Source organism: Garra rufa, chromosome 22, assembly GCF_049309525.1.
Source record: "Garra rufa chromosome 22, GarRuf1.0, whole genome shotgun sequence".
Taxonomy (NCBI): Eukaryota; Metazoa; Chordata; class Actinopteri; order Cypriniformes; family Cyprinidae; genus Garra; species Garra rufa.
In genome coordinates this window covers 26,338,683-26,356,853 of record NC_133382.1, presented here as the reverse complement: position 1 = coordinate 26,356,853, position 18,171 = coordinate 26,338,683, and the positions used below count along the sequence as shown (strand labels likewise).

Sequence of the window (18,171 nt, the reverse complement as noted above, 5' to 3'; positions counted from 1 at the left end):
GCAGTGATTTTGTATTTTGGTTTCAGTAGAATAGCATGGGACCTGCAAAATCAGTCATAAGGGTCAATTTTTTCTTGAAACTTAGATTCATACATCATCTGAATAAATACACATTCAATTTAAGTGTGATTTGTTAGGATGGGACAATATTTGGCCGAGATACAACTACTTGAAAATCTGGAGTCTGAGGGTGCAAAAAAAAAGAATTGCCTTCAAGTTGTCTAAAAGAATTAATAATGAAGCAATGATTATAATGAACTTAATTTTTGAATATCAAAAATTAAGTTTTGATATATTTATGGTAGGAGGTTTACTAAATATCTTAATGGAAAAAATCTTAATATCCTAAAGATTTAATTTTGAACCATATTTTTGGCTAATGCTACAAATATACCCGTGCTACTTAAGACTTTTGTGGTCCAGGGTCACATATAGTAGTAATAGTTCAGTCTTTCAAAGTAAAATTTTTATAACATATTTTGTAATTTTATACTTTTAAGAATAGAAATATTCACTATATATAGTGTCAATAATTACTTTTAAATGTTGCAGAAAAGCCAATAATGGGCTATTTAATGGCATGTTCCATTGTGACAATTTACCCCATATATTTCAGCATTATGTCTAGTCAAGTCTTTAAATTATGTACAGAAATTGCTCATTCATAATAATAGGCAATATTTATGCCAGGGGTCTCCAACCCTGCTCCCTTCTCCTAAATTCTGTTTCCAACAGACTTCAGTTTCAATCCTTCTCCAACACACCTGCCTGTAATTTTCAAGTAAGCCTGAACTTCTCAATTAGCTGGTTCGGGTGTATTTGATTAGGACTGGAGTTGAACTTTTTAGAACGAATAGTTCTCTAGGGCAGGGGTTTTCAAACCTGTCCTGGAGCCTCCCCTGCCCTGCACATTTTGTATGTCTCCCTTATTAGGCACACCCAATTCAGGTCTTGCAGTCTCTACTAATGAGCTGATGATTTGAATCGGGTGTATTAGATGAGAGAGACAAGCAAAATGTGCAGGGCAGGGGAGGCTCCAGGACAGGTTTGAAAACCCCTGCTCTAGGGCAATGTCTGAGACCCCTGATTTACAGCCTTTTGTATATTTAAACAAATTAAAGTATATTTAAACTGATTTATAAGTAAAAAAGCCAGGAGAAACATGTATTTGTACTGCCAAAATAAACTAGCTAGTTGTCACGGATCCTGATTAGTGCTAATCTCTGGATTACTTCATGTTAATCTAGGTCAATTAGTTATTTCTGGTTATAACTCGGGGTTTAGTGTAAAAAATGTCTGTTTTTTATATATATTTTGACACCACTGTGTCATTTCAGGCCAGTTTTACAAATATGTATGATTCTCAGTAAAAATCATGTGAGTTTGTAAAACGTCTATATAAATAAATCATATGTGTTGTGTGTATGTGTGGTAATATATGAACAAATAAGTGCCCACTTGAAAACAACTACATTTGGAGGTTATCCTATCCAAGTAAACTGACAACGGCAGAGCAGTTTTTAATGCATCTGAATGGCTAGCTGTCAGTGAAGGTCCTCCTACATACCTGTAATTCCAACAGCTTTTAAGACACTAATGCGGATAATGATTTGGCCTGGAGCCTCGGGTGGATTTGGAGGATGTTCGGTTGACCAGTGGAGGATAGTTTGGGAGCTGTCCGCCACACATCGCTCTGGTATGCACATGGAATATCTGCATTCTTGCATTTTTAGTAGAAAGTGGTCAAACTGGTTTCCTGTTCTGTGACAAGAGTGACGCAAATGTTGTACAAATGGGGGAACACGAAACTCAGGTGCTTGGAGGGAGTCATTCAGAGATACACCACACGCTGGCCAAGAACAGAAACCTCAGGTAAGAGCTTGAGTTATAATGCTTTGTGGAAACGTTGTGGTTTTAAACGCTGGTAGCAGTAGAAGTGTATGCTTGAAGTGGATTTATATAGTTACTGTTTGGATATGAATGAGAAAAATTCTATATTTAAAAGCAACTGGAGAAGTAATTAAAACACAAGCTCAAATTGTCTATAACTATGAAATGTCTTAAATCACATCAAATAGCAACATTTCTTAGACTGACGTTAATTAAATTTATTGGCATCAGCAGCATGTGATCATGTGGCTATTAGTAAAAAGTTCCAGACTATACAATGCAGTTTTACTATTTTATAGAATTCAACTTTATATGTAACGTTAGCGTTAATTTATGTTTGCACAGTCACAAAGCCAATCTTTATTTAGCTAAATGTTACACTTTTTGGATTTCTGAACAACACACTGATGATGCTTCACATGCTAGATAGCATAAAGAGGAATGGCTACACAGTCTAACCAAACCTGTTTAACAGTTATTTTAATTTTTAAAATCATGCACGTCACACTGTGTTCTTGGTGTTGTATCATATTTACTGTGACCTGTCAGCATGCTCACAGGGAAAAGCTATTCAAGCTAAGGGCTAAAAAGGGTTATTCAAAGCCAATTATCGTAATGATGCTAAGCCTTTCCTGTAGGGACCGCTACCTTTGTGAGGTTACTATCCAAAAGCATGTGTGCATCTTCTGCCTTCCATAAGGATAGCTAAAGCGATTTAAAACTTAGTGACCATTTTTTGTAGTGGTTGAATAATTCCAATTGCTTTAACTGCAGACATTTACAGCAAATTCAGCTGTTTACAAGACATTTGCCCTCATTTTAGTTCAATGGGCATGTATGAGCTTGTCAGTGCAGACAATAGAAGATGCTAGAAAACATGTTTGGTTTCTGTCACACCCCTTTGATGGCATTCCATTCAGCTTATATCTAGAAAATGGAATTTTTCGATAATATGTCAGTATGACAGCAATACAGGTGTTTCCTCCGTCCATGGTTATTTAGCATTATTTAGATTATGTAATTATGAGTGTATTGTTTTGGTTTCTTACTGTGTGTTGTTGTTGTTGTTGTGTTTCATATTAAGCCAATTGAAAAGTGTTTATGAGCAATAAACCAAAGTGATCTAGTAAAGGGCAGAAGTTAAAGTCCTGCCCAGGAAGTGTGGGTTATGGCAGATCCCTGTTGTTAGATAACCGAATTAGATGAGCTTTCCCTGGACATGGTGTTGCTTCTGTTTACTGGATACTTTTGCTATGACCGTGATTCTACCTTGGCTTTTATGGCTGGAACTGGAAATATAAAGGCAAACTGTTTTTCGAACATATAGCTAATTGTTTTTCTAACTATGTTGCATAATGTAGTATATTTAGCTTGTCTGACTAAAATATTTTTACTTTGCAGACATATTGTGCTCTAGTGTACAATGAGAAGGAGTCTCTAGCAGAGTGTATATTCACACCAAGCTCGACTAATAAGTGCACAAAGAGGACTTTTTCAAAATGGACTCCCATGGGTCTTCAGTGGACCACGTCTATTCACAGGCGAGTGGTGTGGAGAAGGTGTCTAGCAGCTGGCAGAAGCCCACTCATTCCAGAAGCAGCAGCACAGCGTCCTCGCGTCACTCACGGCTGGTTTGTACCATCTGCTTGATATAAGCACACTCAACGTGATTTTTTTTTGGACACACCTAAATATTCTTGGGTGTTTGAAACCAGTTGCTCAACACCTAGCAAGTATCCAATCAGATGGTGTGAAAGCCAAACCAACAAGTTTATGTGTCTTAACAAGCTCAACAGTTATGTTTTGTTCATAGGGATTATACTGTATGTGGCACTTGTTTTGAATGGGAACCGCCCTGTTGTACGTGAACTCTGATTGCCTTTCCTCCTCTGTTTCAAATAGAACATTAAAGACTGGGAGGTAATGGATGACTTTCCAGTAGATGTGAACCTTGCTGGAGAAAACATGCAGGACGCGAATACTCCAGGAATCTGTGAAGGCTACTTGATGAAGAGGAGAAAGTGGCCTCTTAAAGGGTGGCATAAGGTATGAGAACAAATAATGCGTTACACGTCATGTCTTTCTTAGGTAGTTGTTGGTATAAATGTAGAGCTGGATAAAATCCAATGAGTTTTTAAATTTGTACTTTCTTACAGAGATACTTTGTCTTGGATAAAGGGATTCTACGATATTCAAAAAACCAATATGATGTAAGTATGCTACTTATTCTTTTCCTTACCAACAACTGCAGATCTTAGATCCAGACTCTTTTAACAATCAGGGATTTATTTATTTTTTACAGTTTTCCAAAGGGAGAATGCACGGTGCACTAGATGTCAGTCTCGCAGTTATGTCCGTAAACAAAAAAGCAAGACGCATTGATCTGGATGCTGGGGACATTCTGTATCACATGAAAGTAAGTCTTTGTATTGCTGGCAATAAGTGAATGAAACTGATTTATTTTTGTTTTAAAGCTAATATGATCTTTAGCTCTTCAGAAGCTTGTTTCAGGTATGAGTAAATAAAAGGTAATAAATGATAGATAATTGCCACTTTTTATCTAACAATTCTTACTTTTCTTCTTGGAATTTGGGGTTTATATTTCACAATTTAGACTTTATTTCAGTTTAATGAAAATAAGTCAGAATTGCGATTATGTAACTCAAAATTCTGAGTGAAAACGGAAGAATAATGAGATGTAAACTCAATTCTGAGTGAAAACGGTAGAATTATGAGATGTAAACTCAGTTCTGAAGAAAAAAGGCAGAATTATAAAATGTAAACTTAATTTTGAAGAGAAAAAGGTAGAATTATGAGATGTGAACTTAATTCTGAAGAAAAATGCAGAATTACAAGATGTAAACCCCAAATTCTTAGGAAAAAAGGCAGGATTATGAGATGTAAACTGTATTCTGAGGAAAAAAGGCAAAATTAAGAGATGTAAACTCCAAATTCTGGGGAAAAACAGCAGAATTCTGAGATGAAAGCTCAATTCTGAGGAAAAAAAAGGCAGAATTACGAGATGTAAACTCAAGATTCTGAGGAAAAAAAGGCAGAGTTATGAGTTGTAAACTCTATTTTGAGGAAAAAAGTAGAATTACGAGATGTAGACTAAAAATATGAGGAAAAAATCCAGAATTATGAGATGTAAACTCAATTAGGAGGGGAAAAAAGCCAGAATTACCAGATGTAAAGATGTAAAATTGTAAGAAAACAGTTCTGAAAAAATAATCTTGCATTGCTGACTTTTCCCCTCATAATTGCAATTTTTTATTTCACAATTCTGAGTTTATATCTTGCAGTAATTTTTCTGTGACAATTTTTAACCTTCAACCAACAGATTATACAATTTATGTCATCAAATAATAAACCAAATTAAACTAATGTCAAAAATGTTAACTGAACCCAATTTACTCTTCCAACTAGGCCAAGACTCCGGATTTATATTACATATGGGTCACCAAGTTGAGTACCCACAGGATGTATAAAAAAAACGAGGCTGCGCACGTTCACAATGGCTTTCTCCAGGCCCTGTCCCAAGGCAGTCAATCTCAGAAAAACAGTCCCATGCAGGACATGGTGAGTAAAATGGCTCCTATGTTGACTTCCTGTGGCCCTTTAAATCACCGGGGATTAGAGAATGTGTCCTCACAGTTTAAGAACAAGAAGAATTAGTGATTAGACCTCATGTCCCAGATTATTTGTAAATGCACACTAATAGATTCTACAGTGAGTTAATTGTTTATATGTCAGATGGAAGTTGCAAATGAATATCTTACGAATAATTCCAGGGTACGTCGTATGTAAGTGAACCTACGCCAAATGTCAATCCTGCCATTAATGGGAAAGTCTCAGCTTGGCTACGGACCCAAGAACCTGACATCTGTGCACAAGGTATTGGTGTTTTTAAATACAAGTGAAAGGTTGCATGACCACAGACAATTAAAAACAAGCACCACTTTGTGTTTTGAAGAGCTTACCCGCTGTCAAATGGAGCTGAATGAGCTGCAACGGCTGGTCCAAAAGTTACACTCTTTAGAGTCGGGCCAAACGGTCAACAACGGAGACCTTCAAAGGATTATCAGCATGCAAGTTAGTAAAAGGAGCTGGATGAAGATGGGTTCTTACCAAAATGACTTGCAAGTTAATGTTTCCACATGTGTTTGATCCATAGAATCTCCTTCTTGACAAACCTAAGAAGAAAGGTGGAAAGATTTGGGGTCACTCTCGCACTCTGTCTCGAGTTGAGGCTCTTGGAATGGTGAGACTGCTCAGTTTGCATTTTCTTCTACTTGATATTAGAATATGTTGGATAAAGCCTCGCAATTATAATATTTGCCTACAGGGATTGCCCTGCCATTGGGATTATTTTATGTTTTACACAAAGGTTTGGAAACTATTATGGAATTTATTCCATATTCATGTGCATTGTCATCCCAAAGATCTCTGTATTTTGTTTTATTTCTAATTTTAAATTTAATTTATTTTAATACTATAGTCAGGCATTTGTGTTGTGCTAATGTGTAGTAAGCATTAGAACTTCAAAACCCCCAGTAATTTAGTCAACTCCTTTTTTGCATGAAGCCATTTCGTGGGATTACTAAATCGGTAAGTCAGCACAAGATATTGATTGTAAATTCCTTAACTTTTGACACATTACACCAAGTAGCAAATGCTTTGCACCCTGTGGTGGTCCTATTGCATTTTACATATTGTATACTTTCACTCAAAAGTTTGGGGTCAGTCACTTATTCTCACCAAGGTTGCGTTTATTTAGTCAAAAAAATACAGTAAAAACAGTACTATTGTTAAATATAATTGCAATTTAAACAACTGTTTTCTATTTTATTATATATTTTTAATTATTTATTTCTGTGTTGGTAAAGTTGAATTTTCAGCAGCCATTATTCCAGTCTTTAATGTCACATGATCCTTCAGAAATCATTCTTATATGCTGATTTGGTGCTCAAGAAACATTTTTTCACAATTTTTGAATAAATAAAAAAAGTAAATAGATAGTTAATACTATAAATGTCTTTACTCTCACTTTTGATCAATTGAACGCATCCTTGCTAAATGAAAGTATTAATATCTTTTCCAAAAAAATCTTACCGAAGGCTAGTCTATATTGTGTTTTAGTATATTTAACAAATGTACTATAGCTTCTGATTGTTACATGCTGCAGACTTCATGCTGCTACTTTATTTTTTTCTACCCACTTTTTATTGCAGCTATCATCAAGCCACCTCAACAGTTCTTCCCACCTGGGAACCTCCGTCTCTTCCATTCCCGATTATGTCTCCACCTTGGCAGCCCCACCAGCCTCCACCTCACCAGAAAGGAAGAAACTCCACCAAGACATCTGCTCCATGTCCTTGAAAGGTATGAAACGTATAAGAGTAACGCCTTAATGATTTTATAGTTCACATTTAAAGTTAGCTTATGCTTATTTGCTGTATTAGATGTATAATGTTAAAGGAAAGTATCTTTTTCTTATAGTTCATGCCTCTCTGCGCACAACACATGAGGCTCTCGGTCAGGAGCGCCAACGCCTGCAGGACACCTGGTCCAGCAGGGAGCTTCACCAGAGCACCTCTGCCCAGATCAACAACCTCTGCAGCCTGGCTGAGGTGACAAGGACTTATGTTACTTAGCAATAGCAGTGCACTTTGAGTTTTTCGCTATGTAAAGAATAGATTTACTAAAGCTTATCTTGTTAATTAAGATGCTGTAAGCTCATAAAACAAACAGCCTTGCTAGTAAATGCTTGAACACAGTGGTTCTCAACCAGGGGCCTCAACAAACATCTAAAAATGGCTTGTAATGATTTAAAGTAATACAAAACAAAGATTAAAATAAACTAAATAAGTATTTTTCTTTTAGGGGTTGACCGATATGTGTTTTTCAGGGCTGATGCCGATTATTACAGATCGGGTAGACCAATAACTGATATTTTCAACCGATATATACACCATCAGTCAAAAGTTTTTGAACTGTAAGATTGTGTTTTTTTAAAGAAGTCTCTTCTGCTTACCAAGCCTGCATTTATTTGATCCAAAGTACAGAAACAACTGTAAAATTATGAAATATTTTTACTATTTAAAATAACTGTTTTCTATTTGAATACATTTTAAAATGTGATTTATTCCTGTGATCAAAGCTGAATTTTAAGCATCATTACTCCATATGCTGAATCATTCTAATATGCTGATTTGCTCTTCAAGAAATATTTCTTCTTCTTCTTCATATTATTATTATTATTATTATTATTATTATTATAATTAATATTTAAAACCATTGAGTAAATTTTATTTGTCTAGTATTCTTTGATTAAAATGAAATTAAAAGCTTTTGTAATATACACTAGTAAGTATAATTTTTTTTATTTTATTTTATCTAATATTTTATTTTTTGGGAAGGAAATTATAGAAAATAATAATTTTCTTTATGCTTTAAATGTATTAAAAGTGATGATAAAGACATTTATAGTGCTACAAAAGATTTCTATTTCATATAATTGCTTCTGAACTTTCTGCTCATGAAAAAAACTAAAAATACTCAGCTTTTTTTAACATAATAATATTATTTTTTTGAGCAAATCAGAATATTAGAATGATTTCTGCATAGTCATGTGACTGAAGTAATGATGCAAAAAATTCAGCTTTGAAATCACAGGAATAAATTGCATTTTAAAATATATTAAAATAGAAAACAGTTGTTTTTAAATAGTAAAATTATTTCAGAATTGTACTGTTTTTGCTGTACTTTGGATCAAATAAATGCAGGCTTGGTGAGCAGAAGAGACTGTTCAAAAACTTTTGATTGGTAGTGTATGTCTGGTGTAAAAATGAAAATAAATTTCAAAGTTAAGAATAACAAGGGCTCTAGCAAAAACTTTCTTTAAATGCTTTAAAATTATTTAATCAGCAGATTTTGAAAATGATACCGATAACCATAAAAATGCTTAATATTGGCCTTAATACCAGGCGGATGATCAGTTGACCCCTATTTTCTTTACATACTGTGTAAATCAATGGGGACCAACAACTGTTTGGTTACCCACATTATTCAATATATCATCTTTTCTGTATCAGCAGAAAAAGAAACTTGTACAGATTTGCAACAACTTGCTGATTTAATTTTTTCATTATCAAACAATCAGAGAAGTCATGGGCTATTTGAGAATATTGTTGTAGACAATAAAGGGCATTGGAGTCAATAAGGTTGAGAACCACTGGTTTAGTAGTTTGTTTTCAGTGCATTACATGCTATGTTTAACTGCATAGATGTGTGTGTGTGTGTGTGTGTATGTGTGTGTCTTCAGTTAGATGTTAAGTCCCGTCACACCAAAATCCACAAACTCTCAGTGTCCTCCGAGTCCTCAGAAGAGTCCTTCCGTACTGTGCTACAAAGGAAGGTGTGTCCCTTTCTACCAAGAACCTACTCACCCTGTTCCCATTTTTGTCTTATTCTTTCCCTCCTCCACCCTCAGCTTCTTTATTCTGTTTACAGGTTGATGGGTTTCACCTACTTCATATGCCAAGAGGCTCTTTTGTCCTTTCATAGTTTTATCGTCATAACAGTATGATGCAATCAAGCTCATAGTTTCTAACTACCTACATGTCTGTCTCTGTTTCACTCAGTCTGGCTCAGGCCGTAGTGTGTCTTTCCGTGCGCCCTCGGTGGCTGACTCAGCAGCGGAGTATTTTGATGCATGTGATGAGCTTATGTGTCCAAGCTCTTCTGAGATGTCTGACGAGTCCGGTCTGAGTGATGGATCCAGTAATTCTGAGCCTGATGAGGCTCATGGTCAGTGAAAATTAAATGCTCAATAAGTACATGTGACCCTGGACCACAAAATCAGTGCTTAGTAGCACAGGTATATTTGTAGCTATAGCCAAAAATACATTGTATGGGTCAATTTCTTTTATGCCAAAAATCATTAGGACATTAAGTAAAGATCATGTTACATGAAGATATTTTGTATATTTCCTACCATAAATGTATCAAAAGTAAATTTTTGATGAGTAATATACATGGCTAAGAACTTCATTTGGACAACTTTAAAGGTGAATTTTCTCAGTATTTTGATATTTTGTACCCTCTGGTTCTGATATTCAAATTGAAAGCTTATTTTTTCAGCTTATCTATTTTAAGACATTGACCCTAAAAACTGTTTTTTTTGGTCCAGGGTCACATATGTGTGTGGTGTCCATATATACAATTCAAAAGTTCGGGTTCAGGAACACAAATTAATTCTTTTATTTAGCAAAGATGCAGTACATTGAATAAAAGTGCCAGTAAAGACATTTGTAATAATATAAAATATGTCAATTTTTTTTCTTTTTCTTATGAACTCAACAGCAATGGCTTCACGCAAATATCGTGCCAGCCTTTCAAAGGCACCACCAAAACAGAACAGCATAAAGAGCACCGGACGTCGTACTGCTCTGCCTTCAGTCTGCCCTGATAACAGCCATGTCGGATTGATGACTATCCTCTACAACAACATAGGGAAGGATCTGTCCCGTGTCTCCATGCCAGCAGCTCTGAATGAACCTGTGTGCCTGCTGCAGAGACTCTGTGAGGAGCTGGAATACTCTGACCTGCTGGACACTGCCAATCATACCGATGACCCCTACCACAGGATGGTAATAATTACAGAAACTTGAGCCAAACTGCATATATCCGAATGATCATAAAAGGAGTGATTCATTTAGAAGTGCTATGATATTAATGATATTATAAAGTATTACTATATCTTTATATACAGTGAGGTCAATAAGTATTTGATCACCCTGTGATTTTGCAAGTTCTCTTACTTAGAAATCATGGAGGGGTCTACAATTTCATACAAGTGCATTTCCACTGTTAGAGACAGAATCTAAAAATAAAAATCCGGAAATCACATTGTATGATTTTTAAACAATTTATTTGTGAATTACTGTGTCAAATAAGTATTTGATCACTTGCTTATCAGCTAGATTTCTGACCCTCAAAGACCTGTTATTTTGATTTTAAATAGTCCAGCTACACTCTGCTCATGATTTTAAATTAGTAGCACCTGTTTGAGGTTGTTAGCTGTCATAAAGACACCTGTGCACCCCACAATCAGCCAAAGTCTAAGAAGCAACATGGGCAAAACCAAAGAGCTCTCAAAAGACACAAGAGACAAAATTGTAGACCTTCACAAAGCTGGAAAGGGCTACGGGGCAATTGCCAAGCAGCTTGTTAAAAAAAAGCACAACTGTTGGAGCAATCGGAGCCTCGGACTGGGGATCTGGAGATCTCTCCTCGTGGGGTATCAATGATGCTAAGAATGTTGAAGAATCAGCCCAGAACTACACAGGAGGAGCTGGTCAGTGCCGTGAAGAGAGCTGAGACCATCGTTTCCAAGGCTACTATCAGTAATACACTGAGACGTTCATGGTTTAAAATCTTGCATCGCACGGAAGGTTCCCCTGCTTAAGTCAGCCCATGTCCAGGCCCGTCTGAAGTTTGCCAGGGCCCATCTGGATGATCCAGAGGAGTCATGGGAGAAAGTCCTGTGGTCAGATGAGACCAAAGTAGAACTTTTTGGTCTTAACTCCATTCGCTGTGTTTGGAGGAAGAAGAGTGATAAGTATCATCCCAATAATACCGTACATACAGTAAAGCATGGGGCTGGAAGCATCATGCTCTGGGGGTGTTTTTCTGCACAGGGGACAGGGCGACTGCACTGTATTAAGGAGAGGATGAACGGGGCCATGTATTGTGACATTTTGGGCAAAAACCTCCTTCCCTCAGTCAGAGCATTAAAGATGGGTCATGGTTGGGTCTTCCAACATGACATTGACCCAAAGCACACAGCCAGGAAACCCCAAGGAGTGGCTCCGTAAGAAGCATATCAAGGTTCCGGAGTGGCCTAGCCAGTCTCCAGACCTAAATTCCATTTAGAAAATCTTTGGAGGGAGCTGAAACTCTGTGTTGCTCAGCGACAGCCCCGAAACCTGACAGATCTAGAGAAGATCTGTATGGAGGAGTGGGCAAAAATCCCTCCTGCAGTGTGTGCAAACCTGGTGAAGAACTACAGGAACCGTTTGACCTCTGTAATTGTTAACAAAGGCTTCTGTACCAAATATTAATTTTTTTTTTGACTCAAGTGATCAAATACTTATTTGACACAGTAATAAATTGTAAAAAAATCATACAATGTGATTTCCGGATTTTTATTTTTAGATTCTGTCTCTAACAGTGGAAATGCACCTATGCTGAAAATTGTAGACCCCTCCATGATTTCTAAGTAAGAGAACTTGCAAAATCACAGGGTGATCAAATACTTATTGACCTCACTGTATACTAGCATCCACTTATGTTCACCAAGGCTGCTTTTATTTATCAGAAATATTATTGCAATTTAAAACAGTTTCTATTTTTATATATATATATTAAAATATAATTTATTCATGTGATAGCAAAATTGAAATTTCAGCAGTCATTAATCCAGTCTTAATGCCACATGATCCATCAGAGGTGATTCTAATATGCTGATTTTTGCTCAAGAAACATTCAGACAAGTCTTTAGTATTATGTTGAAAGCAGTTGTTTTCTGATTAATAGAAAGTTCAAGAGAATAGCATTTATTTGAATGCTATTTATTTAGTTTTCTGAATAAAAGTATTCATTTTCCCCCAAAAAATTATTGCTGGCCCCATATGTTTGAACGTTTATATATTTCATAAAAAAATAATAGGAAATTCTGTTTTGTCTCTGTAAAGGTTTATATTGCTGCTTTTGCCATATCTGGCTATGCCACGGCTCAGTATCGCAACCGTTACAAACCTTTCAATCCAGTTCTGGGAGAGACATTTGAGTGTATAAGAGAGGACAGAGGCTTCCGCTACATTAGTGAACAGGTAATTAATAATCACAACTGATCACACATCAGATGAGTATGCTATCAGGCAGTTGTTTACTCCGTGATTTTGTGTTTCCTCTTAGGTTTCCCATCATCCACCAATATCTGCGTGTCATGCAGAATCTGACAATTTCAACTTCTGGCAGGGTATGTTTAAAAGTCTGTGTGACGATGTCTTGATCGACTGTATGTTTGAATTTGAAACAATTCATTTTTTTATTTTTTCCACATGCTGAGAGCAGACCAGAGATGGAAGAACAAGTTTTGGGGCAAGTCTTTGGAAATCATGCCAACGGGGATGGTGAATGTGACTCTAAAAAAGCAAGTATCTGCTTGAGAATCTATTATGCCCCCTTTTCCAAAATGTTATATGAATCTCAGGTGTCCCCAGACTGCTTCTGTGAAGTTTCAGTTCAAAATACCCCACAGATAACTTTTTTGAAAATCATTTTGAAAATGCCATTTTGAGTGGAAGCAGAAATGTTGTTTTTGTGCATGACTCTTTAAATGCAAATGAGCTGCGGCTCCCTGCTCCCTTTTCCATAATAGGGCTGTGCCTTTATAGCTCGTACCTCAGATGCTCTGCTAAAAAGCATCTGTTTGGTTTTGATTGTACTGTCTATGAAAAGTGTTTTAAACTTTAAATATTAGTTTAAACATCTGATATACAGTATTCTGACACACATCCAAAGAATGAGCATAGAGAGTGGCTGTCACTTGATGTGAGTAAGTTCTCTTTCGTGTCTTGTTGCGCTTAAACTGTTAAATACACGCAAGTTTATGTTAAAACACACAGTTGGTTATGTCTGTGAAGGTAAAAACCTTGAAAAGAAATTGCATGTTTATATTAGATTTTTGTGGCAGCAGCGTAATATACAGTAAATAAATCAATAAATCCACTGCTTTCTTGTCTCCTCTGAGGCTGGGACTCTAAATAGTATTCTGTGCTCGTCTGTGCAGCCAACGACAGAAGAACTTTTGCCACGGGGTTAGAACTTTAGAACACCATTGTTGCTTGTGAAAACAAAATGGTGGTGCCATGGGTAGAAACATGCAGATTAAGGGCTGGTAATATTATAATAAGGTCCCCTGACTACGTCACCGAAATCTGGTGCGCTTGTTTTTTGTACATGCTTGCAAATAAAGCCATACCAAAACTAGTTTAAAGCCTTACCAAAAATTTTTTGTTTTTCACGATGCACTGGGGACCTGGTTATAGCACTTAAACTCTAAGTCAGATTTTTATTATATGTCACCTTTAAGAAGAATTCTAATCTTTGGTCTTTGATATACCATACTTATAGATACGGGGACCACTATGAATGGAACAAAGTGGTGACGTGCATCCACAATGTCCTCAGTCAGCAGCGATACCTTGAGCACTATGGTGAAGTCATTATTCGCAACCTAAAAAGTTCGGTCTGCACCTGTAAGATCACGTTTGTCAAGGTGTGTTCAGTTTTGATTGCAAATTGTTGTCATTTGATATATATAGGTGAAGTCTTTGTACGAATGTATAAAGTGTTGTTTTTTCCCTTTTAGTCACGTTACTGGGGTTCAGATGGTTCCAAAAACGAAGTGCAAGGTCAAGTTCTTGACGAGTCTGGTAATGTCGTTCATCGTTTCGGTGGATTTTGGCATGAAGGCATCTTCTGTGACACCCTTCCCAATCCACAGTGTATTTGGAAGCCAAGTGAGTAGTCATCTTTTCTCTATTTTATTGAATAATGTTGTCATCTTTCAAGTCAATGAACAGCCCATTACTGCATGAACTGTTGTTTGCAACCCAAATTACTCTTGAAATGTTATGTACAGTTGATATCAAAAGTTTACATTTGCGAAATGTTAATTATTTGACCAAAATAAGAGGGAGCATACAGAATCCATGTGACCTGAATAAGATATTTCACATAAAAGATGTTTACATACAGTCCACAAGAGTAAATAATAGTTGAATTTATAAAAATGACCCCATTCTTAATACTGTGTTGTTACCTGAATGATTCACAGATGTGTTTTTTTTTGTTCAGTGATAGTTGTTCATGACACTTCCCACAAATTCTTTGGTTTTGTGTATTTAAACCCTTTCCAATGTCCATCTTTTCACACTGAGGACAACTGAGGGACTCGTATGCAACTATTACAGAAGGTTCAAACACTCACTGATGCTTCAGAAGGAAACCCGATGCATTAAGATCCAGGGATAAACTTTTTTTAACTAGAAGATCAGGGCAGATTTAACTTATTTTGTCTTCTGGGAAACATGCAAGTATTTTCTGTAGCTTCTGAAGGGCAGTACTAGATGAAAAATATGTTATTTAGGCAAGATAAAAAAATGTACACCTTCATCCTGTTCAAAAGTTTACATCCTTGGCTCTTGATGCATTGTGAGCGTTTGAACCTTCTGTAATAGTTGCGTATGAGTCCCTTAATTGTCCTCAGTGTGAAAAGATGGATCTTAAAATTATACAGTCATTGTTGGAAAGGATTCAACAAACAAAAATGCTGAAAAACCAAAGAATTTGTGGGACCTGAAGAATTTTTTTGTGTATGTGGATCATTCAGGTAACAACGCAGTATTAAGAATCAAGTGTATGTAACAGGGTTTTGAACGGGGTCAATTTTAGAAATTAAACTATTATTTTTTTCTTGTGGACTATATGTAAACATCTTTTATGTAAAAAATCTTATTCAGGTCACTACTAAATAAAAAAATTACATGAATTTTATATGATCCTTCTTATTTGGGTAACATGTATGTGAAATTTTGACTTCACCTGTATTGTATATGTTTATTTTTTCCGTTAGAATTATGCATTTGCTTATAAAATACTATATACATTTTTGGGTATTGGTCAACATTATGTAATAGCTTAAGCTGTCATAGACTTTCTTCACATTTTGAGGGCTCTCAACAGCAGAAGTCATCATAGTTGGGTAAACTTCAAATTTGTCTTCCTTACAGATCCACAGCCCAAGAACTACTTGATTTACTATGGCTTCTCAAGCTTTGCAATGGAGATGAATGAGCTGACCCCTGACCTTAAGCCCCTGCTACCCCCTTCAGATACACGCTTGCGCCCTGACCAAAGGTGAGACCTTACTAATAGACAATAATAAATAGAGATGTTGAAGTAAGGCTAAATGATTCTTCAAAAGTAATCGAAACCGAAATTCAGAACCTCTAACAACATAAACCCATGTCGGTTATTTATTTATTTTTTTTAATCCTGGTAATACTTTCCCATTAAAATCATACCACCATTTTGTCTTTTGCTAAATTTTAATCAACAAATCGGTTTTGATTTTAAGTCACACTGTCTAGCCCTACATTGCAGCCAGAATGATTTACTGTAGCAGTTTTTGGATTAGCAAGTCTACAAAAGTGTTCAGATAATCAGTTTGCTCTGTGTTGGTGCTGCCAGGCTTCTTGAAGAGGGGAAAATAGAGGAGACTGATAAAAAGAAGGACGAAGTAGAGGAAAAGCAAAGAGAAAGGAGGAAAATTCTGGCCAAGAGAGGAGAGGAGCATATCCCTCGCTTCTTCAGGTGAGTTGACATCAACCCCACATATGATTTATTCATAAAAACTGGAGTTGGAATATTAAAATGCTCCCATCTTGCAGGAAAACTTTGGATGCTGCTGGACGGGAAGTTTGGCTTTATAATGGAACATATTGGAACACGAGGGAGAATCCTGGTTTTGCCAATGTTAAAAACTTGGAATTATGGTGAGGGAGGCAGATTGCTGCGACACTGTGGACACTTAATGCCTGTGATAAATTCAGTTTGCTCACAGACTATATAAACTTTTGGAAGCAACAATGAATTGCCAAGGGTTTTTGCACTAAACCGAATCCACTGAGCAAGGATGATGCTTTCACCAAACACCAAAAGTACGGATACGTTTTGAACATTTCTATTGAAGGTTGAGGACACAGAAACTTGGTGGACATTTAGACTTATATCAAATATAAGCCAAAAGGTAAACAAGAATGTATGTGAGTTCTGGAGAGGTTTAGTTTTAACAATTGCACATGCACATTTCTGAAAATGTTCAATTACTTTTCACTTTATGTAAGTACTTATGTGCCAGTGGATACAACAAGAGTGTGGATAAAGAAAACTTATAATATTCAGAGGTCTCATTAACTAGCTTTTTCTTCCTTTAACTCACCAGTTTATAAAAAGGACTGTTATTGCTTTTGCAAAGCTGTGTCTTAACCCAAGCAGGATTGAGGAGTAAATGGATTAACTCTAATTTGGGCCCTCATTGACTTTTACTAGGGTCCTCAAATGTGTCCACACAGCACGTCTTTTATTTTTTTAACGAACCAAATGTCGTATTTAGATTTTAGATGATATTATATTTATTGGCATTTAAGTATAAAGCTCACAGTTTAAAATGTGATATCAGAAGCGACCATTTTGTGTAGGCCTGGATACAAAAAAAGTCATAGTGTACAAATGTTCAATTGAGTCCTCACTTGTATAGTTATTTAAAACCACAATAAAATATACAATTAAAGAATAGAAAAAATGAATTCGTATAGTTCAGTCTTTATTACATTTAGAATGAATCAAAAACATCATTTAATATTATATACAGTATTTCGACAGCTGTCTGAGGCTCAGTTTGCTTGGCTGAGGAAACTTACTACAGAAGCACCTCGTTTATTATTAGTAACATTGCATTTAATTCAATAGATAGACGAAGATGGTGTCAGAGAGAATACCTAAATAGGTTTCTTAGAAGACCTGCTATTGACACTCAGATATGAGGAGCATAATGTCCACCAGGGGTCAGCCAAAACATGGATCGACTGCTAATATGACAACAACAGACAATTTGTTCATTATTTTCAGTGCACATCAACAGTAACAAACGTTTCAGTGCATTTCAGTGTATAAAAACAAACCAAACATGAACATTACACATTAATTTTAAATTAACATATATAGAAACACTTTAATTGCACTTTAAATTACAAATTTGTTTTGTGACGCTGATTGTCAGTTAAATAACCCTGCTGCTGCTGCTCTCTAGCAGCCATTTGCTTTTTGTTTATCACCCCATAGACAAATTAATTACATTTTTAGAACAGTTTTAGAAATTTCCCAGCATGGTTTATGCTAAATAACTAAGCAATGGCTTTCTAATCCGAAATAAATGCAGTCTTAATCATATTACTCGTTTCATTTGGCTTTGCATTAAAATACATGTGTGAAAAAATAAACAGAGGCAGTTAGAGTCAGTTTGCTGACTTAAAAAAAAAAAAAACCCTGTGATCACAGAGTGACCACAGAATGTTGATACCATGTTTTTTGCAGAACTTTACAATTTCTCGGAAACTTCTCTGAACACATAGATAGCAACACGTTTGA

The 18,171-nt window shown here is 36.1% G+C and overlaps 1 protein-coding gene across 3 annotated transcripts; it reads left to right on the top strand.

Moving 5' to 3' along the window:
• Window positions 1–1,636: 1,636 nt before the first annotated feature.
• Window positions 1,637–17,330, top strand: osbpl7 (oxysterol binding protein-like 7). 3 transcript variants are annotated; one of them, XM_073828488.1, is made up of 23 exons: window positions 1,637–1,872; window positions 3,292–3,521; window positions 3,793–3,936; window positions 4,047–4,100; window positions 4,193–4,306; window positions 5,317–5,469; window positions 5,682–5,784; window positions 5,864–5,982; window positions 6,065–6,151; window positions 6,475–6,498; window positions 7,122–7,272; window positions 7,390–7,520; window positions 9,215–9,307; window positions 9,534–9,699; window positions 10,255–10,541; window positions 12,648–12,785; window positions 12,871–12,934; window positions 13,030–13,108; window positions 14,092–14,236; window positions 14,330–14,480; window positions 15,753–15,879; window positions 16,213–16,335; window positions 16,413–17,330. In XM_073828488.1, the coding sequence occupies exons 2-23, from the start codon at window positions 3,390–3,392 to the stop codon at window positions 16,519–16,521; spliced, it is 2,694 nt and encodes an 897-aa protein (XP_073684589.1). In that variant the 5' UTR covers window positions 1,637–1,872; window positions 3,292–3,389; the 3' UTR covers window positions 16,522–17,330. The 3 variants fall into 3 exon arrangements, with proteins under 3 accessions (XP_073684589.1, XP_073684590.1, XP_073684591.1); XM_073828489.1 differs by lacking the exon at window positions 6,475–6,498; XM_073828490.1 differs by lacking the exon at window positions 9,215–9,307 and having other exon boundaries at window positions 1,638–1,872.
• Window positions 17,331–18,171: the final 841 nt, after the last annotated feature.

Bases quoted from the DNA above. Each gene is read 5' to 3' on its own strand.
- osbpl7 (XM_073828488.1), top strand. From the start codon at position 3,390: ATGGACTCCCATGGGTCTTCAGTGGACCACGTCTATTCACAGGCGAGT. The intron at 6,499-7,121 runs GTAAGTCAGCAC...TTTTTATTGCAG, and splicing joins TTCGTGGGATTACTAAATCG to CTATCATCAAGCCACCTCAA. The intron at 12,786-12,870 runs GTAATTAATAAT...GTTTCCTCTTAG, and splicing joins TCCGCTACATTAGTGAACAG to GTTTCCCATCATCCACCAAT.